Source organism: Cimex lectularius, unplaced genomic scaffold (assembly GCF_000648675.2).
Source record: "Cimex lectularius strain Harlan isolate CLEC.00 unplaced genomic scaffold, Clec_2.1 scaffold34, whole genome shotgun sequence".
Classification (NCBI taxonomy): Eukaryota; Metazoa; Arthropoda; class Insecta; order Hemiptera; family Cimicidae; genus Cimex; species Cimex lectularius.
The window spans coordinates 64,427-88,253 of NW_019392635.1; the positions used below are offsets into that span (position 1 = coordinate 64,427).

The window sequence follows — 23,827 nt, forward strand, 5'->3', positions numbered from 1 at the left end:
CAGCTCATCGTTACATATTAATTAGTTAATAATTTTTTATTTATTTCCCATGTCCTGGTCTCTTATGACATACATTCTACATATCCAAATTTTCCCCTCAAGTTAACATATGAAATTATACAAAACAATTAGTCTAAAAGTGAAAATCTTAAAACTCCAATAAAAAGTAAAACCTTGTTCCTACAAGGCCTAAAAATTTGTAATAAACAATTTTTCTATCTATAAAAAATTAAAATAATAAAAAACATTAAAAATAACCCCTCTATATAATAGTCCCATCAAAAAGTCGCAACTAGATAACAATATAAAAAAACAAAAGAAAAAAATGTTTAGTGCCTTTCTTGCATACATCACTTCCTTAACAGAGATAATAACAAAAGCCCTTTGGCAGTTCGATATAAACGACATTCAACTAGATTTTAACACAAAAGATAAAATTTCTAATGTTTACCCTCCCTCAAAAAACAAATTGGATAGGAAATACAAAAGCAATGTTATTTATAGCATTAAATGCATAGACTGCAAAGAAAACAACACATAAGCCAAACCAAACATTTAGGATATATAATTCAAAACCATTTAAATTATGTAAAATAGAAAAATGATAAAACATCACTGTCATGTCATATAATGCATACTAATTATAATGCTGGCATAAAAATCCCAACATATTAGATATTGAGCCAAATAATCATAAGAGAAAAATTTTGGAAACATTATATATCACTAAACACATGTTAATTTTGTAGGGCTAAAAATGTAAATAAACAAATATAATATCATAAACAAATTTAAATATGTAAACTTGGCGGCCTTGTCACCTACCCAGGCGAAGATGTAAATGTCACTTGTTCTAAAACATGCAGACTTCATGAAAGTGACGATTCCTCGACTAAAGCCTAGCGGTTTTCCTTGGTTTTTTTGAATTTTGTAACCCGTACTCCTCTTGGACCTGTTGACCGAGACAGAGGCAACTTACATTTTCAATTGTATTCTTTTAATGCATTTGAGGTGATAAAATTAAAAGGAAGCTAGGGAATTATATAAAATAAATATGCAAATTATGAAAATAATATTAATTGCTACTGTTAGGATAAAAAACAGCCAGAAACTTCGAAGAAAAATATGAAATAAAATAACCTGTTATTGAAAAACACCACATGTCTCTTGGAAAATTCTTCACTTTGAAAAACTTTTTAGGAAGAGAGAAAAGGTTTTTAAAAAAGTATATGAAAACAATATTACCTAAACAACGCTTATTTTATTATCTTTTATTCTCAAAGAGAAAAACACAGACATTCTTCGTCAACCTTAGTAGATACGTTAATCTGAACTAAAATTGATCCGTATGTATGGACTTAATTACATGGGTTTGTAGGGTAAAGGTACACGTACAAGAAATCCTCAAGGAAAAAGCCTCCGAGATTTCCTTGGGGATTTCCTCTCCCCAACTCGTGCCCACACACTGAGAGGATTTTCCTCAAGGACGACCGTCGTCAACACTACACGCGTCAAGAGACTTGCAAAAACCAGCCTCAAGGCGGAAAAAGAATTGATTTTTGTTGGGTATTCTTGGATATCCCCTCGAAAGACGCTGCCAAACACGTTGAGGAATTCCACAAGCCTTGGATTGTTTTCTTTCATTGAGAAAGTCCCGCTGGTAAGGCTACCTAAAGAGGCTTTATGTGAATCGTTGGGCAGACACCCGAACAATTCACGCCTGGCAAAATGGTATACACTTTACGCCGTGTTTACGGGATCATACTCTTCTAAACTGAACCCTAAGTCGGGTTTGACCTCAAAACCGAGGAGAAATCACCAGTACAATAAAACATGTGCATTTTTGCATGGAGGTTTCAAAATAAAACACAATGCCGAAAAATAGGTCTTGACTTCCGCAAGGCGTTTTTTCTGCCTAGCTTAGTAGTTCATGGGCTAAAAGTAAGCAAAACAAACGCAAAAAAATTGTTAATTTTTTCGACATATTATATTCCGTAGAATGTACCGTCTTGAGTCAATGTCACAATAATTGAGTTCGTAAAAAATTCAAAATTGGCGAGATAAAAGCGAACACAGAGAGAAAACTTGTTACCCATCGATACTAATTTCCTATAGAGGGAACTTCCAGAGTCAATTGGCGTAAAAATTTCATCAATTAATAAAACCGACAAGCACCAAAACAGCAAATGAAAATAACAATAAATACGAAATTAGGATATTTCTTTTCACATTCTGTGTCATAACTTTATTCTTTTATCAACTTAAAATCTAATTGCGCCATCGTTTTCAGCGTAAAAAAAATCCGTCAAAACAATGGTGAAAAAAGAATACGTTCTCAGCTAAAATTTCAAAGTTGTATTGGCTCTGAAGTATCCTGACAACAAATATTTATTAAAAAAAGTAAAAAATTACTAGAATAAAAAATATGAAATAGATATTTTTTAGTTTTTTGATAACGTCTGTTCAAGAGAATTTCAACCGAGCCATCTAAGGACACCCTGCATAACCATTGATAAAATAAAAATATCTTTCTTTTAAGGACAAAAATTAATCAGATTGATTCAGATTTGTATTGAAAGCCTTCCAAGAAATCGTCTAACTTAAAATGCGAGAGATAAATTTTACTTTAGTAAGAAGAAAAGAACTGAATATGCGATTAGTTCATGAAAGCATGCTACTTGCTTATTTAGTCTCTTGTCCTTGGTGCTGCCGAAGTTGACACTGTGCACCGTAAATCATAGTTTCTCACAGAAACGTAAATTTCTCAGTTGGTGAAATTGTTAACTATTTGGATATCAATTTTGCAGTGATTTAATTGACTAAATGTCAAAAAATATATGATCAATATAAAAAGCATGTTTTGACGACTTTGCGAGAACAAATTTCATATCTATTCTAAATAAATCTAAAAAATTAAAAATTAAACTAATACGTTTTAAAACACTGTTAATAATTTATCCAATCCTTCAATTTTGATTAAAACTTAAATTTATTTAAATGAAAACGTTAGTCGATGGAAAACACTGCGTTGGGGGGTTCTTTTGTGAAGTATCTCAAATTGATAAAAACCGAGGTTTGCATTCCGCAAACCTTTTTTTAGTTTTGACGACCAAAAGTTCTACCTAAAGTAAATATTAGTATTTTCATAATTATACTTTATTTTTTTATTTAGCACATCATTATGTATTCTCCTGTTAAGGTTTTTATAAAGACACAAAAGAAATGGCACAGAAATAATTGAGGAGGCTGCATTTAATATCCCCGGTGCGCTTCAAAACTGTTTGAAAATTTAATTTCGTCCCTTTTGTGAATTGTATTCAAATAAGGCAAGTTTTTAGGGCCGGCAGCAAAGCTTGGGCTCAGATGAAAAATATAATTCTTGCGGAACGGTTCAAGTTGCTTCTCCTGGCGTAATTAAAAGCCGTCGAGGTTGGCACGCAATAATCATTTCCATAAGTTTCCGTTTGTTGTCTCTTGTCTCGAGGGTCAGGCCCCCCCCCCGGCAGCTCAAAGGGAGTAATCACGAGGCCGGGAATCCGTGATAGTCGAGCCGACGACAGCCGAGGGTGAGACGTTTACACAAAGCCGCTAAATAAGAAAACAGGCCTAAACATAACAAAGTCCACGACCTTGCAATACCCGCCCATTTTCTAAAGATCCCTTTTTTTTAATCTTTTTTTAAGAATAAAAAAATCAGGACTCTGCTCTTAACAGTGGCGGCTTTGTGCTAAATGAGAATGTATTCAACTGGTTTTTTTTTTTATCAGCTATCTGAAATAAATATTTACAATAAAAAATATTCTCATATGTAAATAACCATTGACCTATTAAGTTATTTATTGTTCGTTTATAACCAGTTACTGAAAGAAAATAATAAAGATAAAGATTTTCTGTGATTATAAGATTTGTTTTCAAATTTAAGTATAGTGATTATTTGGAGATCGTGAGATGTGGTCTGGTGTGACGTAGGTTTTAGAAAAACATTTTCTTTATCGTGCCAACGTTTCGATCTTTATTGAGATCATCTTCAGGACCTTCATTTAGGGGATTTATAAACGTTGTTTAAATATAGTTTTATATATAATGAACAAATAAAGTTTGAAAAATTCCTGTAATTACAATATTTGTTTTGTTTTCAATTTGTGTCTGTTGTTCAGTTGCAGTAAATAGAAAAACATGTTTTTTATTTTATTACAAAACTGTCCTCGTATCACGAAACGCTTCTACCTACCAACATACCAACCTATGGGCACCGCAGTAGGCATTTTAATTTTAATTTAATTTTATCTTTCAATTAATTATTCTTTTTTGTAAGGTCTTGGTTGAGATAAAAAGTCAGTGACACGAGCGGGATTCGATCTCACGACCTTCGGCTAAATACGCCGCTGTTCTAACACTTGAGCTATCGTGACTTCGATCCTCTCGGACACCAACTCTCCGTCTCAACCTACAACCGTTCGAATTTTCCCTCTTTTTGCCAATTTCAATTGACCACTAAAATTTAAATAAATTTTAATTATATATGGATCTTTGTATTGTACTTGTTAACATGAATTGATGGCTTCTCCCTAATTTCCTCGAGGAACATCGAATACTCTGAGATAGTGTGAAGGAATGTAATTTATTAGCGTGACTAAAGGGGCTTATCCCTTATTGTCCCGAGTAATATCGAGTACTCTGAGATAATTTGAATGAATGTAATTTATTAGCGTGAATGAATGGGCTTATCCCCAATTACCCCGAGCAATATCGAGTACTCAGGAGCGCTGACAATGAACTTAATTTATTAGCGCGAATGAAGAGACTTATCCTCAATTGTTCCCAACTTGTTAGTGTGAAAGGAGGGGTATCCAATTACCTCGAGGAATATCGAGTACTCCGAGAGTGAATGCTAACCGAACTATTAAGTTGTATTATATTTTTGTTTATGTGCTTGTTTTGTGTTATTTTATACTCAATTGACGTGGCCGTGATGAACAGCGAGGCTAGGCAACAGGATAAAGAAAAAAGAGCCGGTTTTCGTTATATCATATAACAATATAAAATTGATTGGAGAAACGTTAAAAGAAAAATAGTAGGGTTAAAATGCGTGAAAGACAGAGAGCTACTAGACGGTATAATACCCCTATTACCTCGAGATCCTCGTTTTCTATTTATATATGGCATTTCATTGAAAATATGTAAACAAACATTGAACTTGTGTACTGTAAACGGCCGTTCATTTATTAATTTATTTCTTGTTTGTGCACAACTCGTTATAGTTACTTCGTATGTAGAATATGATATTTGATTAAGAAAATATTTCTGTACACATAATTGTCTCATGGTGGTCATAGTGAAACACATGGTCTATTCACCACCACGAGCATGAACACAAATCACAAACAAAAAAATTTGACTAATACCTATAAGGTAGAAAAATAGACTTTACGAGAAAATAACCAGAGTAGACAGATAGTTGTATATTGTAAGACTGTAAAAATTATATATATATATATATATATATGATTTTGCAATTATTCTTTCTTCTTGACAAGTACAATTTTTGGAACAAAGGTACGCATTTATCAGGATCTAATTGATAATACTGACGTTTTATTACATTATTCAGCAATATAATAGTTTATTTTGAATAGATGAATTTATACAAATTAAAGGAGAATTAAAAAGTTCAAAAACTGAAAAAAAATTTAACGTTCTCTTTTTTTAAAACCATATTTGGAAAGTTTTACTAGTTAAAATCATCAGCCAACATAAAACAAACCTTCTTTAAATTTATTCAAGGGATAACAAAACAATGGTACCAAAATGGACGAACTAATCAATATCATTTTCTAAACCTACATAAATTTACGTTTACTTAATAAAACAGTTATAAATCCTTTGTATATTTTTTCTAAAATTCGCATGATATACGTCAGTAATCCGTGCAAAAATATTCAAAAAGAAATTGTTATCACCTTTCAACCAAGAGGTGGTATCTGTTTAGTGGTCTGCGACCCGCAGGGGAGGAAATCTAGGATTGAATTATACAGGCCACCGCGAAGGCTTTGCAATTGTAATAGTACTAGTATTAGTGACGGTGAACTGCTATTAGCATAATGCTTAGAGGCTTAGCATAGAATGCATTAGAGCACAAGAAGGATAGAAAATTCTCGCATGAGAAATTTGTTGCGGTTGTGGAATATAAAAACCATGCTAGGACGAACTTGTAAGATAGCACTAAATTTATTTTTTTTTACAGTAAAACTTTTTTTTGTAAGTATTGTAGCCCATATGTCGGGTTCGAATGCAAGGCCGCTGGATTCGAACCCGGGACCTTCACCTTACAGTGACGAGCGCCGTGTCAACGCCTAAACCATTGCGGCCACCGACGCCCCAATAAAATAAAACATTATTAAACAATATATTATTTACATAAAATTTTAACGGAAATATATTCGAATTTATTGATAAAAGTCGAGGTAGTATATAATTCTCCTAACATCACATTTAAGTCTTTAAAAAATAAAACTACAACCAAATTATTTTTATGTGTCTTGAAATTTGAAATATAAAGAAAAAACTGCCTGAAAAATTAAACATTTTCTTTTACGATTTTAGAATAAATGATCCCTTGTTAAAATATTAATTTAGAATTTTTAAGCGAGTCCTTCCGAGTTTTTTCCCCTGTTTCTATTCTGTTGTTCCAGTTGGTATGAGATTTTAACTAGATCCACTCTTTTTTTATTGCTGTCGGAATTTTACAGAAGGGTTTTGGTCCTATTGGGTTTTGGTGCAACTGAGGCTAGTCTACCAGTCTTACTTACCATTGTCCTGTGTTATCTGGTAGCCAGCTTGTTTCCCATTCCTCCTTCTCCTAGGGCACTCAGGCAGCCCCATAATGAACGGTAAGATCTTCAGCTGAAACTTATAGGCGTAGCTTGGCCGTCAGAATTCATAGCGATTTTGTGCTTATTACTATCTATCTCTTTGTAGAGCTCGATCACCACGGTTTCCGTTTGAAAATTAGTATCAAATGTTACACGAGAAATTTATAGTTTAACTCCTTATTTTCATCCATAAATATCGGCTCCAGTGACCTGTTTGGCTTTTGAGCAGTGCATCCCTGTTTCTCACATTCTACTCATATTGGTATTATAATTTGGTACTTCTTTGCAAAGTAGGTATCATGGAACCTGTAAGCACGCCCAATACTAGATTTTTTGAAGTTTCTCTCTTAGTTTTTAGTTGTTTACCTTACAGTAAACCTGTTCTTGCAAATGCATTTATGATTTTATTGTTTGATTTCCTGGAGGAAGATGGAAGATGTATAGGTTTAATAACAGCAATTTTTTTTATTTTTTTTTTTAGAAATCGTGAAATGCGGTCTGGTGTGATGTAGGTTTCAGAAAAACATTTTCTTTATTGAAACCTACATCACACCAGACCGCATCTCACGATTTCTAAATAAGTATCGATTAACGGTCACTAATCACCACACTTTAATAACAGTAAGAGCAATGCTCGTCGCAGTTCTTATGCCTTTCTTTGTATACCACTTAGGAAACTTCTAGTACCAAAGTTTATACCATACAATTGCCTCCTAGCGTATCAAACTTCCGTTAAACACGGCGACTAGAAAACGCCAATTATATGTAGACCCTCAAAAGCACTACTTAAGATAGTAAAATGCAGAAACATGCGTGACAGACAAACCAGCGAGTTGGTAGACCAGGAAACAACCAAACAACTTATTATAATTATGAATCTCCTATACAAAATAAAATGTAAAATAGCTTTTAACGTAGCATCATTTGACTGTGTAAAACTAAAGCATTTCCATCCTATTTATATAAAAATAATATAATTTTAATCATTTAACTCATTCTCTTCTAGTTATTAAATTGTTAAATTTCTTCATGCGGAAACACGTCGGAAAAAATCAAGACAGCGAGTAACGACCCAAATTCATATTAAACTGTTGTTATGAGTTCGACAGCCGATGCAGCCGGTCCGCCTAGAGTGGATAATTGTCGTGGCAGGAGAGACACAAGGGTGACACTAACTAACCTACAAATCTTGTATCTCATATTGCCCTCGGCGATGGACCTACACAGGTGATTTGTCTCTTCTCACGTCACTATATTTAATTAAGCCCAACTCGAGGGTGACTAATGAAGCCTCGAGGCTGGGCCCGTTTTATGCCCGCAGCTTGACTTTAATATGTTCGCAAAGGACAAAAGATGGCGTGCCGAAGAAAAACGGGTTTTTTAGAATTATTGCGCCCTGTGCGACACCATAATAATATCGGCCTGTTGAGTAAGTAACACGGCTTTATTTCTTCTTCTGAAATAAAATTATAACCGTACAGTTTACAGTTAATTAAATAATCGCCGATCGAAACCAGTTTTGTTAATGTTTTTTGTTAACATCGTTTAATCTGAGTACCAACTTCTTTCAAAACACAAATATAAAACTTGCTTATTCATTTTTAAAGAAAGAAGAAACTGTTGTTTTTTTGTTGGTTTTTTTTTAATTAATAAGAATATACTTTCACTCGAAAATGAAAACGTACTTTAATCAATTTTGAAACAGAGTATTCTCAACCCTTCAGGAGTCACAAAATAGAGACACAAAATTGGACCAATTTTGGTATACCCACCATTTAAAAGCAGCAACAAAATTTTATACATATATAAAAATGGTGCGGTTGAGATGGGAAGATGGTGTCCGAGTGGATCGAGGTCTCGGTAGCTCAAGTGGTAGAGCAGCGGTGCATCAAGCCGAGGTCGTGGGTTCGAATCCCGCTCGTGTCACTGACTTTTTTATCTCAACTTAAAACCTTAATTAATTGGATTACTAATGAGGCTAATAAATTGTTAGGATTTTTCGCATTACTCAACACTTTAGAAACACATATATAATTTTTCAAAAATCTTTTGCTACATAATTCGTAGTCCTTTAGTGTATGCTAGTACTATTTGGTCACCCTCTGAAAAGTATCTTTGTACCAAACTTGAAAGATTCCAAACGGAATTTTTAAGATATGCTGCTTTCAAATTAAAAATCCCTTCCGCGGATATTTCATATATGATCGTTTATACTTAACCCTAAGCCTGTTACCTTCATACTTAAGAAGGGAGCAAACTGATTCACTTCTCCTTAGCCTTATACCTAATCACTTTCAATATCAGCTCTCCGAGCCCTCGAAATTCCCTTCCTTGCACGGTCCAAATTCAAAAATATAATTACTTACTTCACTCTGGTATTTCTAGAATTTTAACTGTTGGTTAATAAGCATTCTACCAATGATATGTTCAACACAAACAAACGTGCAATAAAGAAATATTTTCTCCGATTATACCATTGTAAATATTTTTTTTTTGTATCTCTTCTTATAAAAATGTATGCTTTTTATTATGTTTCTATTATACATGTTAAATGTATGTATGTTTGTGTTATTTGTTCTATATTTTTATATGAACAGTATTTGTCTTGGTATTTTCATAAATTTAGATTTGTTATTGTTGTTGTATCTTTGTAAATGGGCTAGAAATAGAGCGAATCTGCAGATCAATTATTTTTGTTTTATTCTGCATTTTATACCCGCTCTTTTAATGTAGTTATTTAAACTACTAACTTTAAGCAATCAGACAAAAAAAAATAATTTGGAAATATGGCATAAAGAGGGAAAATTCAAAAGGTAAGTTGAGATGAAGAGTTGGTGTTCGAGTGGATCGAACGCTCGATAGCTCAAGTTGTAGTGCAGCGGCGTATTTAGCCGAAGGTCGTGGGTTCGAACCCCGCTCGTGACTCTAGCTTTTTCATCTAAACCAAGACTTTAGATAAAAGGTATAATTAATTAAAATAAATAAGTTTTAATCTTGAAACATGTTTAGTTGCGGAATTATTTAATTCATATGATTACGTATTTGTAATTTATATATTTGTGGTAATTGATTAGAAACTGCTGAAGACAATTTTGACAAGATTTTCATGAAATGAATTGTTGTTGTTTTTGTTTTTTTAATTATAGACCTGTAGATGTTCGTTTTTTAGAAATAAGTGATTTGCAAAAGATAAAATACGTGGATATACAGTCAAAAGTTATTCAAGCGTTTTCAGATTTTTATTTTAATAGTTTATTGTTGAAACATTTTTCAGACTGGTTCGACACCAAAATGTAAAGAATATCGGAAACAAAAACATATATTGCCGAGTGGGAAAGTGAAAGCAGTTTGAAAGGGATTTCCCGTTCGATTCCTTCGAAGGGAGGATTCAGAAAGTGCAATGGGGTGTAGTATTAGGTGACCATTTACTGCTTCGACCCTCATCGAAAATACCACCGACTTTCCCTAACGTCCCCCTATACAGCCGCACATTGTTCCTCAAAAATAGAATGGACAACGAAGTAAAAAAACGTTTTCAAACTTCTTCCTTTCTTACCTTTTATTCACCTTTGGCTAAATGGCATTATTTTCTCGTCATGGGTACAAATCACAGCGTTCAGGACTAAACCCTATGATAAAATGCAGAAGAAAGAATCATAATAGTAAATTATAATTTTTTAAATCTTGAAATTTAAATGATTCAGTCAGCAAGTCATATAAAAGTAAAACAGTTACTATAATGAAAGCATGTGGATTTTTTGCTCGCGTTTTGGCATTATGGCCGTCTTCTACTTGTATTTGTGTACCTCCACCTGTTACATCATTTGTTTTGTTCTATTCTAAAAGTTTATGTTAGGCACGTTGCTTTGTTCGCCTCTGAAAGGCGGTCGAGTTAAACAGATGCTGAATTTTTGGTCTACCATGTTCGTTGTTTCCAAACTGCACCCATAGACCAAAAAAGACAGTTTGAACCCACCCTTTAGATATTACAAACATGACATGAGGATTGACAAAACGACGGACTACTACTGAAGATGCCGAAATTAGGCGTATCTGTATAATCTCACAAGTATTACATACAAATCACAACAAGCAAAACTTATCAACTTAACGTATTATATGAAGAATGATTATGTCTTGATTGTTTGTTTATTAGAATCTGAAAGGCTGTACTTGGTCAAAACCAGATGCTCACTTATTTGAATCACTGACTTTGTTGCTATAAACACGAATGTTTTAATTATTACATGTTTAACCGATAAAAATATATCATATTCATTTCATATTTGATCATCTTATCTCGTTGATTTTGATGGCATCTTACGAAGTTGGACTGTCCTCAGATTTGTACCACGATAAGAAATCAGAACCGCCTACAAAAAAAAGACAAGTGCAACCCTCGTTTAATTTTTATAAACTTTAAAAAAATTAAAAAGGACAATAAGACAAATGTACAAAAAAGTCGTAAAGTATATACAATCTTTGCAATTTTTAAATACATTATATTTTGTTTATGTACCTTTAAGGCTATACACTTATTTAGGCGGCATACATTCTGGTAGTGCTTGGTAATTTAATTTTTATTTTTCTAAGATTGATCCCACAAATTTATGATATTTACTATATCATCACTTGTGCCATCAAAGTGTAAATACGCAAATAAAATTAAATTTAATAGATTTTACTGGCATTACTATTGTTGAACATTCGCACCCATGTTCAACATAAATCAAGTTGCTCTGTAAAAAAAAATCGAAAATAAATTCGAATTAATCTATTATATTTAAGGATTCAAGTCGTTTCGCTCTGAGATTGCGGCTGAGGGAACAATAATCAGACTTAACTTGATTTCCCTGTAGATGGAAGGGCAAAGCCCTAATGAGTTGGGCAGATGATCTCTCGATGAAGGGAGGCGGCGAAGCTGTTCGGCCCGGATGAGATAAGCCTTACGACAAAGGGGCAACAGTGATAGCAGGAAACTCAAGTTTACTATTCCTTTGTCAGCTAATGCCCGCCCGGCGAACATTCAGGGCCGACAATCAGGCCCATCCCCGGTCGGAGGTCTGGGAGGATTTTTAAGTCCCCCCTCGGGACACGGGCTTCGCTTTGAATCGTCAGCCTGATATTACATAGAGTACAATTTAATCCCTAACGATTAATAGCCCGTAGAAATGTTTAATATTGCTCTAAAGATTTTTATTATTTCATTTTATGCTTCTCTCCTGCCTGGCATTGAGCTTTGGCACATACTGACAATAAATATTAACAATTAAATCAATTGTTAAATGTCTGTTTTTTAATTAAAATTTCTTCAGCTAGTTGTTTCAATTTTCCACTGTTAACTTTTTTCGTTGAAGCAAATTTACAATTGTTCGACTGAGATGTAGGTTACCCAAAAACCTGTTTTTCGTATATCAGATCATTATGTCTAAAGGTAACGATAATAATATTGGTTTTTTCCATGACACAACATGATGTTCAATTTTGTTATAGTTAAAAAGGACAAGACCGACCAAGATTAATGAAACCTGTGAAGAGACCAAAACCCCAAGAATGGCCAAGATGATCGGCAGTGACCAAACAACAGATCCATTAAACCGCAGGCCACAAAAAGAAATTTATTACTTAAAAAGAGTAGTGAAAATTACGTATCAATTACAAACAAAACAACATAACAATCGTTAAGTTTCTATTAGGGACAGGGATAAGGATAGGGATAAAAGAGGCGGCCTGAATAGATCTATTATACTCCTTTGTTATTTACAACTCACTGGCCAGCTTCAGGCTATTAACCAGCCTCCACAGCTTTGCCAGCGGTTCCTAGGTGTAGGATCTTGCTTGTGATTTTTCTTGTCCTAGTTGCACGAACCTGCAACTACATAGACCTTCACAGAAACATAAAATGTGTTCTGAAGTCTCCTCCTCTTCCTGGCAGTATCCGCACAGTGTTTCTTCAGTCTGTACTCCTATCCGGTGCATGTGCTTTCTTAAGTGGCAGTGCCCTGTCAGGAGTCCAACCAGAATCCTTGTTCGGTTGCGGTTGCCTTCCAGTAATTCTTTTGTAAGTTTTGCGGATGGTCCTCTATGACGCTCTTCACGTATCTCATACCTGTGGTATTGTTCCACCAGGTTTTGTACTCATTAAGGATCCATTTTAGGATCTACCTTCTTTTGTGGCACGATGCTAAGCCACAGTAGGGTTCAGATCCTGAAGAGTCCATGTTGGCTCCTTCTTTGGCCAACATGTCGACCTTTTCGTTGCCTCTATGCCCCTAATGTCCACGGACCCATGCCAGGGTCTTCCACTTCCGTCAGGGCCTCCATGCATTTCCAAACGCTCTTTGCCTTCGCCTCGCACGAGCCTAAGGCCCTGAGAGCTGCCTGGCTGTCAAAGAAAATGGCTATCTTCTGGGAATGTATTACTAGGCTTTTTATTACTCCGGCACATTGTTCAATCGCTAAGATTTCATACTGGAAAACTGTAGCATAATTGCCCTAGATTTACCGTCAGTTCGGTCTTGGGGTTCAACCCAAGACCCCAGCTCCCGCCCCGAAAATTGGAAAGGTAGGCTGAAATGGGGAGTTGGTGTCCGAGTTGATCGAAGTCACGATAGCTCAAGTGGTTAGAGCAGCGGCGTATTGAGCCGAAGGTTGTGGGTTCGAATCCCACTCGTGACACTAACTTTTTCATTTCAACCAATACCTTACATAAAAAGATTAATTAATTGAATTTAACATAACTTCGTCTTTTTTACATTAATTTCAGTGTGAACCCAAACAAATAAAACGAGCCATAATACAAAAAATATTCCCTTGTACTAAAATTCTATATCTGAAGATAACGTGTGGTGACAGGTCACAGTTGAAAATCCTTTTTTACGCAATAGTTCGGAACGTCTGGCAACTGTAATGCTCTTACGGACTCAATAAAATTTATTGAACATACCTCCTTCGAAGTACTTTACGAATATCAAATATGCATTACATATTATATATTTTGAATATTAGATCGTGATATGTTTTTAAACTGTCCATCCACATTAAAAATAGTATTGCAACTACGTAAACAACTTAATAAAACCATTACTATCGTACTCTAGTATCAGAGGAGAAAACACAATTATAATAACAAGTAGTATAATTCGATTTTTTTAATAGAATGCGAACAAAGAGAAAGTGAGTGGCTGACTGTGAGGATGAGTGAGAAATGAGAGTAAGTGACATCGTGAATAAGTGAGAGAGGTTGAGATCGAACCTGCTATTTCCACATAATTCTGGACTGACATAGATGTCAGTCGATACACCGATGGACAAAATTAACGCATCACCCTTAAATTTTAATGCACTTAGTCTTTTTTATATTTTGCATACCAAAAATAGATTCGGTTGTAAAAATAACAGATTTAAAAATAAAATGTTTATTACCTAATTCTTAAAAAAATTATTGAGTAAAGATTAAAAATACATAAAATTCAAAAATAAATAAAAATATTTTGTGTGGTGATTAGTGACCGTTAATCGATATTTATTTAGAAATCGTGAGATGCGGTCTGGTGTGATGTAGGTTTCTTTATCGTGCCAACGTTTCGATCTTTATTGAGATCATCTTCAGGGCCTGGGATTTACAAACATAGTTTACATATAACAATTACATTTTGGATGTGGAAAAGTGAATTTATACCATGCAAAATATATTTTTTATATATTCAATCAAAGTATTTCTAATCACTCAAAGTGTTTGTCTTCTGTGTAATTCTTACATGTCGTGTCGAGAGTGCCAGTGAGTGAAAAATATTTGATGTGTGGAATGTAATGTGATGATATACGTTGGCACGATAAAGAAAATGTTTTTTCTGAAACCTACATCACACCAGACCGCATCTCACGATTTCTAATTAAATAATAAAAATATTTTTAAAAAAACATTGTTCTCCCCTTGAATATCGAGTATTTCCACCTCTGGCACGAATCACGTCTGTTAAACGATTTTTCATTCCTTGAAAAAAAAATTCTGATTAAATCCAGAACCTGAAGAATTTTTTCCCATTCATCAAGAACAGCCGTTTCCGACTCTTCTAGGGTGTTAGGATCTGCGGTCTCGTTTCTTAAATGGACCAACTGAACCCCCAGACCACAGTTCGATTTGGTCCAAATTTGGACTTCGAGCTGGATACACCATGCACTCAATTCTTACCTCGTTCAGGTCATCCAGAATACATGTTCTGTGGGACCTGACATTATCCTGCAAGAAGTTCTCACCGATTTGAGGGGGTATGGCACAGAAGCACGTCGATTATGTCTTGTAAGTACCTCTGTGAAGTTAAAAATCTCGCACAACAACCAATTCAGTGCTGGCATCCAAGCAAAAGCCATATAAAAACCCCGTCGAATGACACCTGAGGTATACAGTGTGGGGCGCACCTTTCTCCTGAGCGTCTCCGTATGAAATTACACTCATCTGAAAATTTGAGGCCAACTCTCATCTCATCTGTAAAGTCGTCCACCATGGCCAATTCACATGTTCCCGTGAGAATTGAAGACTGGTCATTTTCTGAGCTGTGGTAAAAAGAGGTCCACGAGCCAGTTGCCTGGCCCTGAGGTTATTTCCATTGAACCTTCTTACATTCCTGGAGGAAAACGAAACATTACGGACTTGTCTTATCAGATTTCATATCTCATTCCTGGTCTTCTATGGTGAAGCCCTGTTCAGTGAAGTGCCTAAAATCCTTTCCTATTCTAGAGTGATTTACATTCAGTCTCCTGTCGACTTCGCGCTGGCTGTATCCTTCCTCCAATAATGCTATGACCCTGACACTGACATACTCACCCACATGCCTGACTGAAGTCAATGCAAAAGGTTTGAAAATAAAAATAATATCACATCAAATCAACGAAGGAAAAGGTTAACTGAAAGCGATTTTTAGGCGTGGGAGAATAGAAGTGCATAATGGTACTTTTTGTGCAAATGGGATTAATCAAATAATTATTTTAAATATGATAGCTTCTAATTAACTGTAGCCAACGTAAAAATGTAATGGATTTAATTTTTAAAGTAAATAAATGGAGTGATGCGTAAAATTTGTCTATCAATATATCTATATTTACATATATATTTTCTTTAATTAGTAATTCCCCTTTTTCTAATAAATTTCCCATTTTCCTTCCGATAAAATTTCTTTTAATAAATTACCTTTTACTATACAAAAAAACCGCTCTTTATTTCTTTGTAATAATAAGTAGAGAATAATAATTGAAATAATTAAACATTTAAATGTAATGGATTAAGGATGGATTTTTTTTTACTCTCTGCACTTGAGGGGAAAATTGAGACTAGCTAATAGAATAATGCGAATCAGCTTTACGGTTATTCAATTTGATCCAATGGTTAATTTGAGAAAAGGTGCTACAATTGAGTTTATTATCAGTTGTTAGTCGGGCGGGTGGAAGAAGCAATAAACGAACAGTTCTGCCGGCAACTGGCCAGATATTTTTAATCATCATAAGTGTAACTTTTGCGATGATGGAAATCCGTTCTTCACTCAACCCACCCCCTCCGCTCTGGATCGTATGAATAAAAAAAACGTCCCATACCTAAGTTTATTATTTTTTAATCAAAGTGAAGCGTAATCTATATCGGGAGCATTGCTATTTTTAATCCGTTATAATTAAATTTTGTATAAAGAGGACGGAATGAAATGGAAGTCGGTTGTCGCGACCCGCGGCTAAAACCAACACTTGATTAATGATAACAAAACAAGGGTACAGAAGAAACAAACGTTCCATAAATCTAGTCTAGGTTCTATAGGAACTGAATATAAACAAGTAAAAAATTAAATATTATAAATGCATTTCAAAAATCCAATCAAGCCTAACATTGATTTGTAGTTTGAATAATTTACACTTTTATAGTTTACAGTTTAAATTTTAAGATTTCTTTAATCTCTGAGTTAATAATTCGTTTTTTCTAATTGGTTGGAGTTGATTTTGTTTTGCAAGAGACCAGGTGTTCGATTCCCTGGACGTTCTAAGGGTTCCGAAAGTAAAGCTCATCCAAGGGTTGGAACTCTCTCCCTGAAGGAGTTGGGTCAAGTGAGTCGTTTCACAGAATAAGGTAATCCCGAGGAACAAAGCTGTTTGTCGAGGTTGATTAGTGTTAAAACCTTTTTTTCTAAAGTAACACACCATAATGGAACTAACTCATTTTACATAAAACTAAGAATACGTCGAGAGGAAAAATAATCAATGTTTTTACGTATGTGTGGTGTTTATTGACCGTTTCTTGATGATTCTTTCGAGGTCATGAGATGCGGTCTGGTGTGACGTAGGTTTTAGAAAAACATTTTCTTTATCGTGCCAACGTTTCGATCTTTATTGAGAACATCTTCAGGCATTCTTGTGTGTCGTGTAAGCACTCTCAACAAGACACACAAGAATGACACAATTACGCAGAAAACAAACACTTTGATCCCTGAAGATGATCTCAATAAAGATCGAAACGTTGGCACGATAAAGAAAATGTTTATCTACAAGACCGCATCTCACGACCTCCAAATAATAATCGTTTTTATGTACATTTTTTTAAAATGATTTCTTGGTTGAACAGTAGTTAGGTAACCCAGTAGTTAAGTCGGGCTTGGGACATCGTATTCATTTTAATTGTGATTTATTAATCCGTTCAAAATAAAACAGGCAATTAATATAAAAACGCTAAAAATTCAACAGCCAATATTAATAACTGTTATCAAAGCATTCTACCAGCGGAACGTTTAATCGTGATTAATAAGTCCGGGTGAAAATATTGAAATGAAATCTCCCAAATGGGCAATGATCCGACTAAAGTTTAATTGTCTTGGAAAGTCGAGAGTTTGGATGTAAATCAGAAAGTTGTCAGGTGGGAGGGATACGCCCTCGGGGTGCTATATCTTCTGGTTTGGGCCAAAGGCTAACTCGGAAATATAATTAAAATTAATTCCGAGGTATATCGTTGATTAGAGCTAGAATTGATAACCGGGACCCGAAAAGTGTTTGCCTCGGCTCGAGTAATTGTGATATACAAAGCCGCCTGGATCAACCTATAAAACTGTTGATTCAAATTTATACTTGCCGGCTGACGCAATGACTATAAACCCAATTAACCTGTTCCCAAGAGGCGAAATTGATAATGATTTCCGTGGTACATGATATATTTTGTAATACCTCCCTTTATAAAGAATAGCGGCTATGAGCTACAAATTTCAACTTTGACAATCGATTTTTTTCTCTCAGTGAAAGTTTTGCGCCAAATGTGTTCTGATAAATATTTATTTGAACTTATTACCCTTATAACAATTACAATATTTGTTTCATGTTATTTATATTTTGGGCTATGCCTATGGCTGCCGAAAAAAGATTTTGTCCAAGAACTCGAACAATTAACAGAAATATGCAAAATCTCTTTCTGCGAGTGCCTAAATTACCTAATAGCTCTGGGAAAACAGAATAAGATTACCTTCAAGTGAATTCCTGGACAATGAAGGCATAGAATGAAATCAACAGGCTGACCAACCAGCCAAAAAAGGGACAGCCCTCTCACCCAAGGGACCAGAACCACTTGTGCACCGTAGTGTACTTAAGTTGGAACTGGAAGAATGGATTGAGAAAGACAAATTGGACAAATGTATGAAGCAGCTAAGAGATTTATAAATCTCTCACAAAGGAAGGCAAAGAAATATATCAGCAGGCAGAATTTGAGTAAAATTATAAGCTGTACCGGCCACTGCTCTCTTAACTATCATCTTAAAAAGACGGATAAAGCTGAGACGGAAATATGCCACTTCGGTGGGACATTTCTCGCACCAAAGGAGGTACGCAAAGAGGCACCAAGGAAAGTGCTTGTTTTAGAAGGCAAGGGCACTTCCCAAGGTGTGGCTATAAACCAGAACCAACCTCCACAATAGATCTGCTTAGGTCGTAATGGGTGAAAGGATTGTCTTAATTCTGCAATCTCCAACCCTATATAAAAAATGTGTGAAAGATTAAGGGGCAAGGGGTCTCGAAGTCGTCGATGACGATCTGGGGGTTCTCAGGATGGGAATGAGTGTAGAGGGCTCGAGCAGTATGGTTAGGATGGATCGAGAGGTTGGTGTAAAAATTTTGAAATCGGAAACGGATCAGTTCTTCTGAAAAAAGGAATGTTGAGGACGTTGTGGATAGTGAGATCAGTGACGTGATAACGAGCTTTGACAATTTGTCTGAGACTTTTGATTGGAAGGGTTGAATGCGCTGGATGTTGGATGGTTTGATAGAACACCCCGTATGTCCAAAGTGGTCGCAGTCTTAGTTTAGTTTGGACGGTCGTCAGATTTTGGTCCTAGAAGTCTTCGTAATCGTGTCCAAGTCTTCTATTGAATTGTTACTTAAGTCTTTTATGGGACATGCATGTCAGACTGACTTGGTACAGTCCTAAGTGTTTGACTTGAGCAATCCAATAATCTTCTTGGAGATTTGAAAGTAAAAAATAGAAAATTCTCGAGGATGTTAGCATTTTTCTAGACAGAGCATTGAAGACTCAACGAACTTCTAATAAAGATGGGCTAACATACACGACGTAAAAAGTTCTGCAAAAGGTGAAGAAAAAGCCCAACACACTTGCACTCCTGATCTTTTTTGAGGTTTACCTACCTTTGAGGTTTGTTAGTTTACTTATGAGTTATGACGAATTTTATCATTGAGTGTAAAATAAACCTTAATAATTAATCAACTCGATCAATACTCTAAAAATAGATACACGTTTCACAAAATTTCAAATTTCAGCCATAAGCTTCATATATTTATTTTAGAATAATAAGTGATAATCATTTTTGGTCGGCGGGCTCATCAATGGACGCAGCACCTTCGTTAATTTTTCGTGTTTTTCATTGATTTGAACGTCGAAGAAATCTTTCTTCCGAGGGTCTGCGCTCGTGACTCGGTCGCTGGTAAATCACTGACGTCCTCCTCGGTCGTTTCACGGGCTCGCGAACGGCCGAAGAGTCTTCCGAGGGTCCTGCTGGAGCCGGCCTTCGGCTCGTCCGGCCCGTTGGTGAAAGTCTTGCCCAGTGAAGTCCACATCCGGTTAGTCCTGGTGAAAATTCAGAGTCAGTCGGTTTCAGGGCAAATTTGTCAATAACGAATTCCTATTGTTATTATTCCTACCCGTGAGAGACCCTGTCGAAAACTTTACTGAAATATATCTGCCTCGTGCCTTTTTGCGGTTCTTCGGTGGCGTCTCCAGCAGGCTTCGTTTCATTCCCCTACTTAGTAAAACGAGCAATTAGGAATAATTAAAAAACCATTAGGTGTGTTTTTTACAACAGAGGGGTCTCGACCACGTACTTTTGGTCAAGGCGACACCGGCGACAATTATTGCTTTTTAGATCAACCATTTTCGTGTAAACAATAAAATTCAAATTAGAAAAAAAATCTATATACAAGGTGGTCAGCTCGTCGTCTTAATTTTTTCTCAGTAACGGTACATCTAACGTGGAGTAGAATGCAGTAAACCTCATGGTTTATCTCAATCCGTTCACAAGTTACGATTTTTTTAGTGTTTGTTTAAGAAAAACTAGTCTCTTTACATAAAACTAGAATTTCCTTCATTTTAACGTAACCTTTCCCCAACTTTTGTCCCAATTTTTAGATTCAGCACCGAATTTCCTTTTAGTTAATCCACTTTTGTTCTAAGACTACTACCCGTCTACTTACAAAATTATTTTTTACCAAACCTAAGAAATTCTTTTTTTTTATGTGGTAATTTTTAGTATATTCCAGTAATAGTCTTGTAGATTAGGGTTGAGGTCAATAGTGGTTTTGTACTAACGCCGAACTTTCGACAATATATTTCGTCTTTTTAAATGATCTACATAGAACAGTTTTCATTCATTTTACATTCATATAGATATATCACAGATTCTTGACAATGTTGTACGTTTACGCATGTTTAATGAAAACTTTTCTGTATATATGTACCATTGTTGTGTGTCGTGTTGAGAGTGTTAGTGAGATTTTTCATATCTTACATGTATTTGTATAATTTAAGCAATGTTTATAAATCCCAGGCCCTGAAGATGATCTAAATAAAAAATCGAAACGTTGGCACGATAAAGAAAATGTTTTTCCAAACCCATATCACACAAGACGGCATCTTACGATCTCCAGATTAATTAACGGTCACTAAACACAACGCATTTATATACATATATTAATCCATTTATGTTAGTGGTGAAATTGGCCATATTAATTATTTCGATTAATTATTCTTTTTATTTAATGTCTTGATTGAGATGAAAACGTTCGTGTCACAAGCGGGATTCGAACCCACGACCTTCATGATAGTTCAAGTGGTTAGAGCAGCGGCGTATTGAGCCGAAGGTCGTGGATTTGAATGCCGCCCGTGACACTAACATTTTCATCCCAACCAAGACCTCACATAAAAAGAATAATTAATTGAACATAAACATATATGTAACTTAACTCTAATAATAAATATATATACAAAATATATATAATAAATAAAATTTTGTTATTTAACATGAATTGGGAAAAGTTAAAGAGGAGAAAATTCAGGTTTTATATAAAGAAATCTTAAATAAACACTAAATAAATCGTAACTTTTGAACGGATTGAGATAAAACGATTTTCGACATTCTACTCCAATTTAGATGTACTGTCACCGAAAATATTTTTCAATGTATAACAACACGACGAGCTGCCACCCTGTATACCGATAAATTACTCAATTTAAATGCTTGTTATTTTAAAATTTACATAATGATCGAAGCTTGTTTTAAAAATAACCTAACCTATTAAATTATAAAAAGTGAAATATGAACTGTTCTCCAAATCAGAACGTTTGGTTGAAAATAAAAGTGAATTGTTGAACGATTTACGCCTAAAGAAAAAAAAGTTAATCACCAAAGTTTGTAAGGTTTGTCAAACATCCATTCTATAAGACATTTGAAGGATCAGGCAGAGCCCGATAATTACTAAGAGTATAAACGAGTCGAGACCCCCCCTTATATGTATAAGTGTACAAAGTGGACCAAACCGAAGTCTCATGGGGCTTTCCTCTTTTTTTTATCCCTTGTACGACGTGTCTCAGATTGATTCCTCTTGAAAGGGTAAAACGTTTCTTTGGTTCTGACGGCGGTAGCACATCCGACAGTTCTCCCCCTTTCAAGCCGATTTCTGTGAAAGACGACGACTGGAAAAATAAAGAAAATATTGGCAGCCACAGATCTAAAATAAAAGTGATTCAACTATGATGTATGAACATTTGGGTTATATTTGAGTATGGGACAAATTATTGTGTTAGCAACCAGAGACAAAGGTATAGGTCAAACTTTTTGTATTGATAATTAACATCTAGTTTTTTCAAAAAGCTATTTTTAATTTATACATATAATAAAATATATAAATGATCATAAATTAAAAGTTGAAATTTTATGTGGGGTTATTTTTAATTCATACCTCATGAAAAATTAACAATTTCACGACTTATGATTATTCGGAGAGAGGGAGATGCGGTCTAGTGTGACGTAGATTTTAGAAAATATTTTCTTTGTCGTGCCAACGTTTCGATCTTTATTGAGATCATCTTCAGGGCTCAAAGTGTTAGTTTTCCGTGTAGATGTGTCATTCTTGTGTGTTGTGTGACACTCTCAACATGGAAAACAAACTCTTTGAGCCCTGAAGATGATCCACAATAAAGATGATCTTTATTCGATCACGATAAAGAAAATGTTTTTCTAAAACCTACGTCATACCAGATCGCATCTCACGATCGCCGAATAATCACTAACGGTCACTAAACACCACACAAATTTCACTACTTTTAACTTTTCAACCAGAATTAGTTTTCCATTAATCTTTTACCTTTTGCACCAGCTGTTTGTTACGGTTTAAACATTTTAAGTAAAATATAAAATTTGTGTTCAACATAAATCTTTTGTTTTGCGTACTTTAGGTATCACACCACTCGTTAACAGAGATAAATATTATACAAAAAAACTAGATACAGCAATTTAACCTTAAGTTCAAGTCCTACGACTTACTTTTCTTAATAAAGGTTCTGGGATTTCAGCTTGGAGGTCCAAGTCCTCTCCTTCTCCATCTCCGAGACCGTAGCGCATCTCGCTGTCGCTCAACGGTTCGTCCTCACCCGGAATAACAACTCTTTCTAGGCCGCACTCCATTTCTATTTTTTTTATTTTTGCATTTATCTAAAATGTTACCTTATTGTATTCACCGGTATTAAAACACGAGACAGTCGCAACGCTTAACAACGTGACGGATCACGTCGAGGCATTAGTGACGGTAAGTCGTACTTACTATTCGAAAAAGGTTTTTTTTTTTTTGTTCTCTCAAATATTTAACATTTCACCAGTTTGTTATATGAAGATGTTTATATAAGTACAAAACTTTTGAACAATTGAATGTTAAAACCAAAATCAGCTGAACTTATTTCTTCTAAAAGCTATGTTGTCATTCTTTCGACTTCATTACGCAATCTTTCCGTAAAAATGAATTAAGATTAAAAAACGACTAAAAATAATCCATTTATGTATTTAGTAGTCATAATTGATCGTATTAATTATTTTAATTAATTATACTTTTTATCTAAGGTCTGTGTTGTCATGAAAAAACTAGTGTCACGCATGTGACACTAGCTGTTTCATCTCAAAAAGACCTTAGATAAGAGGTATAATTAATTAAAATAATTAAAAATAATAATAAACATTAAATATTGGTTTCTATTCGAACATGAATGTAAAATCATTTAAAAACGTCCGAAGTTTAAAAGAGAGTTATATTTTGTAATAAAACCAGTATCATAATCGGTATAAAAATTAATTTTGACCTAAACCTATTATAAATTAATTTTTTTAATAATATTAAAAATCTAACGATAATATGAACTTTTTCTTTTCTTTGTCCTT

The 23,827-nt window shown here is 34.7% G+C and overlaps 1 protein-coding gene and 1 non-coding gene across 2 annotated transcripts; one reads left to right on the forward strand and one right to left on the reverse strand.

The window, feature by feature from the left end:
* Nucleotides 1-13,476: 13,476 nt before the first annotated feature.
* On the forward strand, nt 13,477-13,550 carry Trnan-auu. Its single transcript has one exon. It is a non-coding gene; the product is annotated as a tRNA-Asn (tRNA).
* Nucleotides 13,551-19,647: 6,097 nt separating this feature from the next.
* LOC106662021 lies at nt 19,648-23,408 on the reverse strand. The gene is made up of 5 exons (XM_014385818.2): nt 23,220-23,408; nt 22,943-23,110; nt 21,937-22,092; nt 20,046-20,143; nt 19,648-19,971 (listed from the first exon to the last, which is right to left on the reverse strand). Exons 2-5 carry the CDS (start codon nt 23,081-23,083, stop codon nt 19,749-19,751), a joined length of 618 nt encoding a protein of 205 aa, XP_014241304.1. The 5' UTR covers nt 23,084-23,110; nt 23,220-23,408; the 3' UTR covers nt 19,648-19,748.
* Nucleotides 23,409-23,827: the final 419 nt, after the last annotated feature.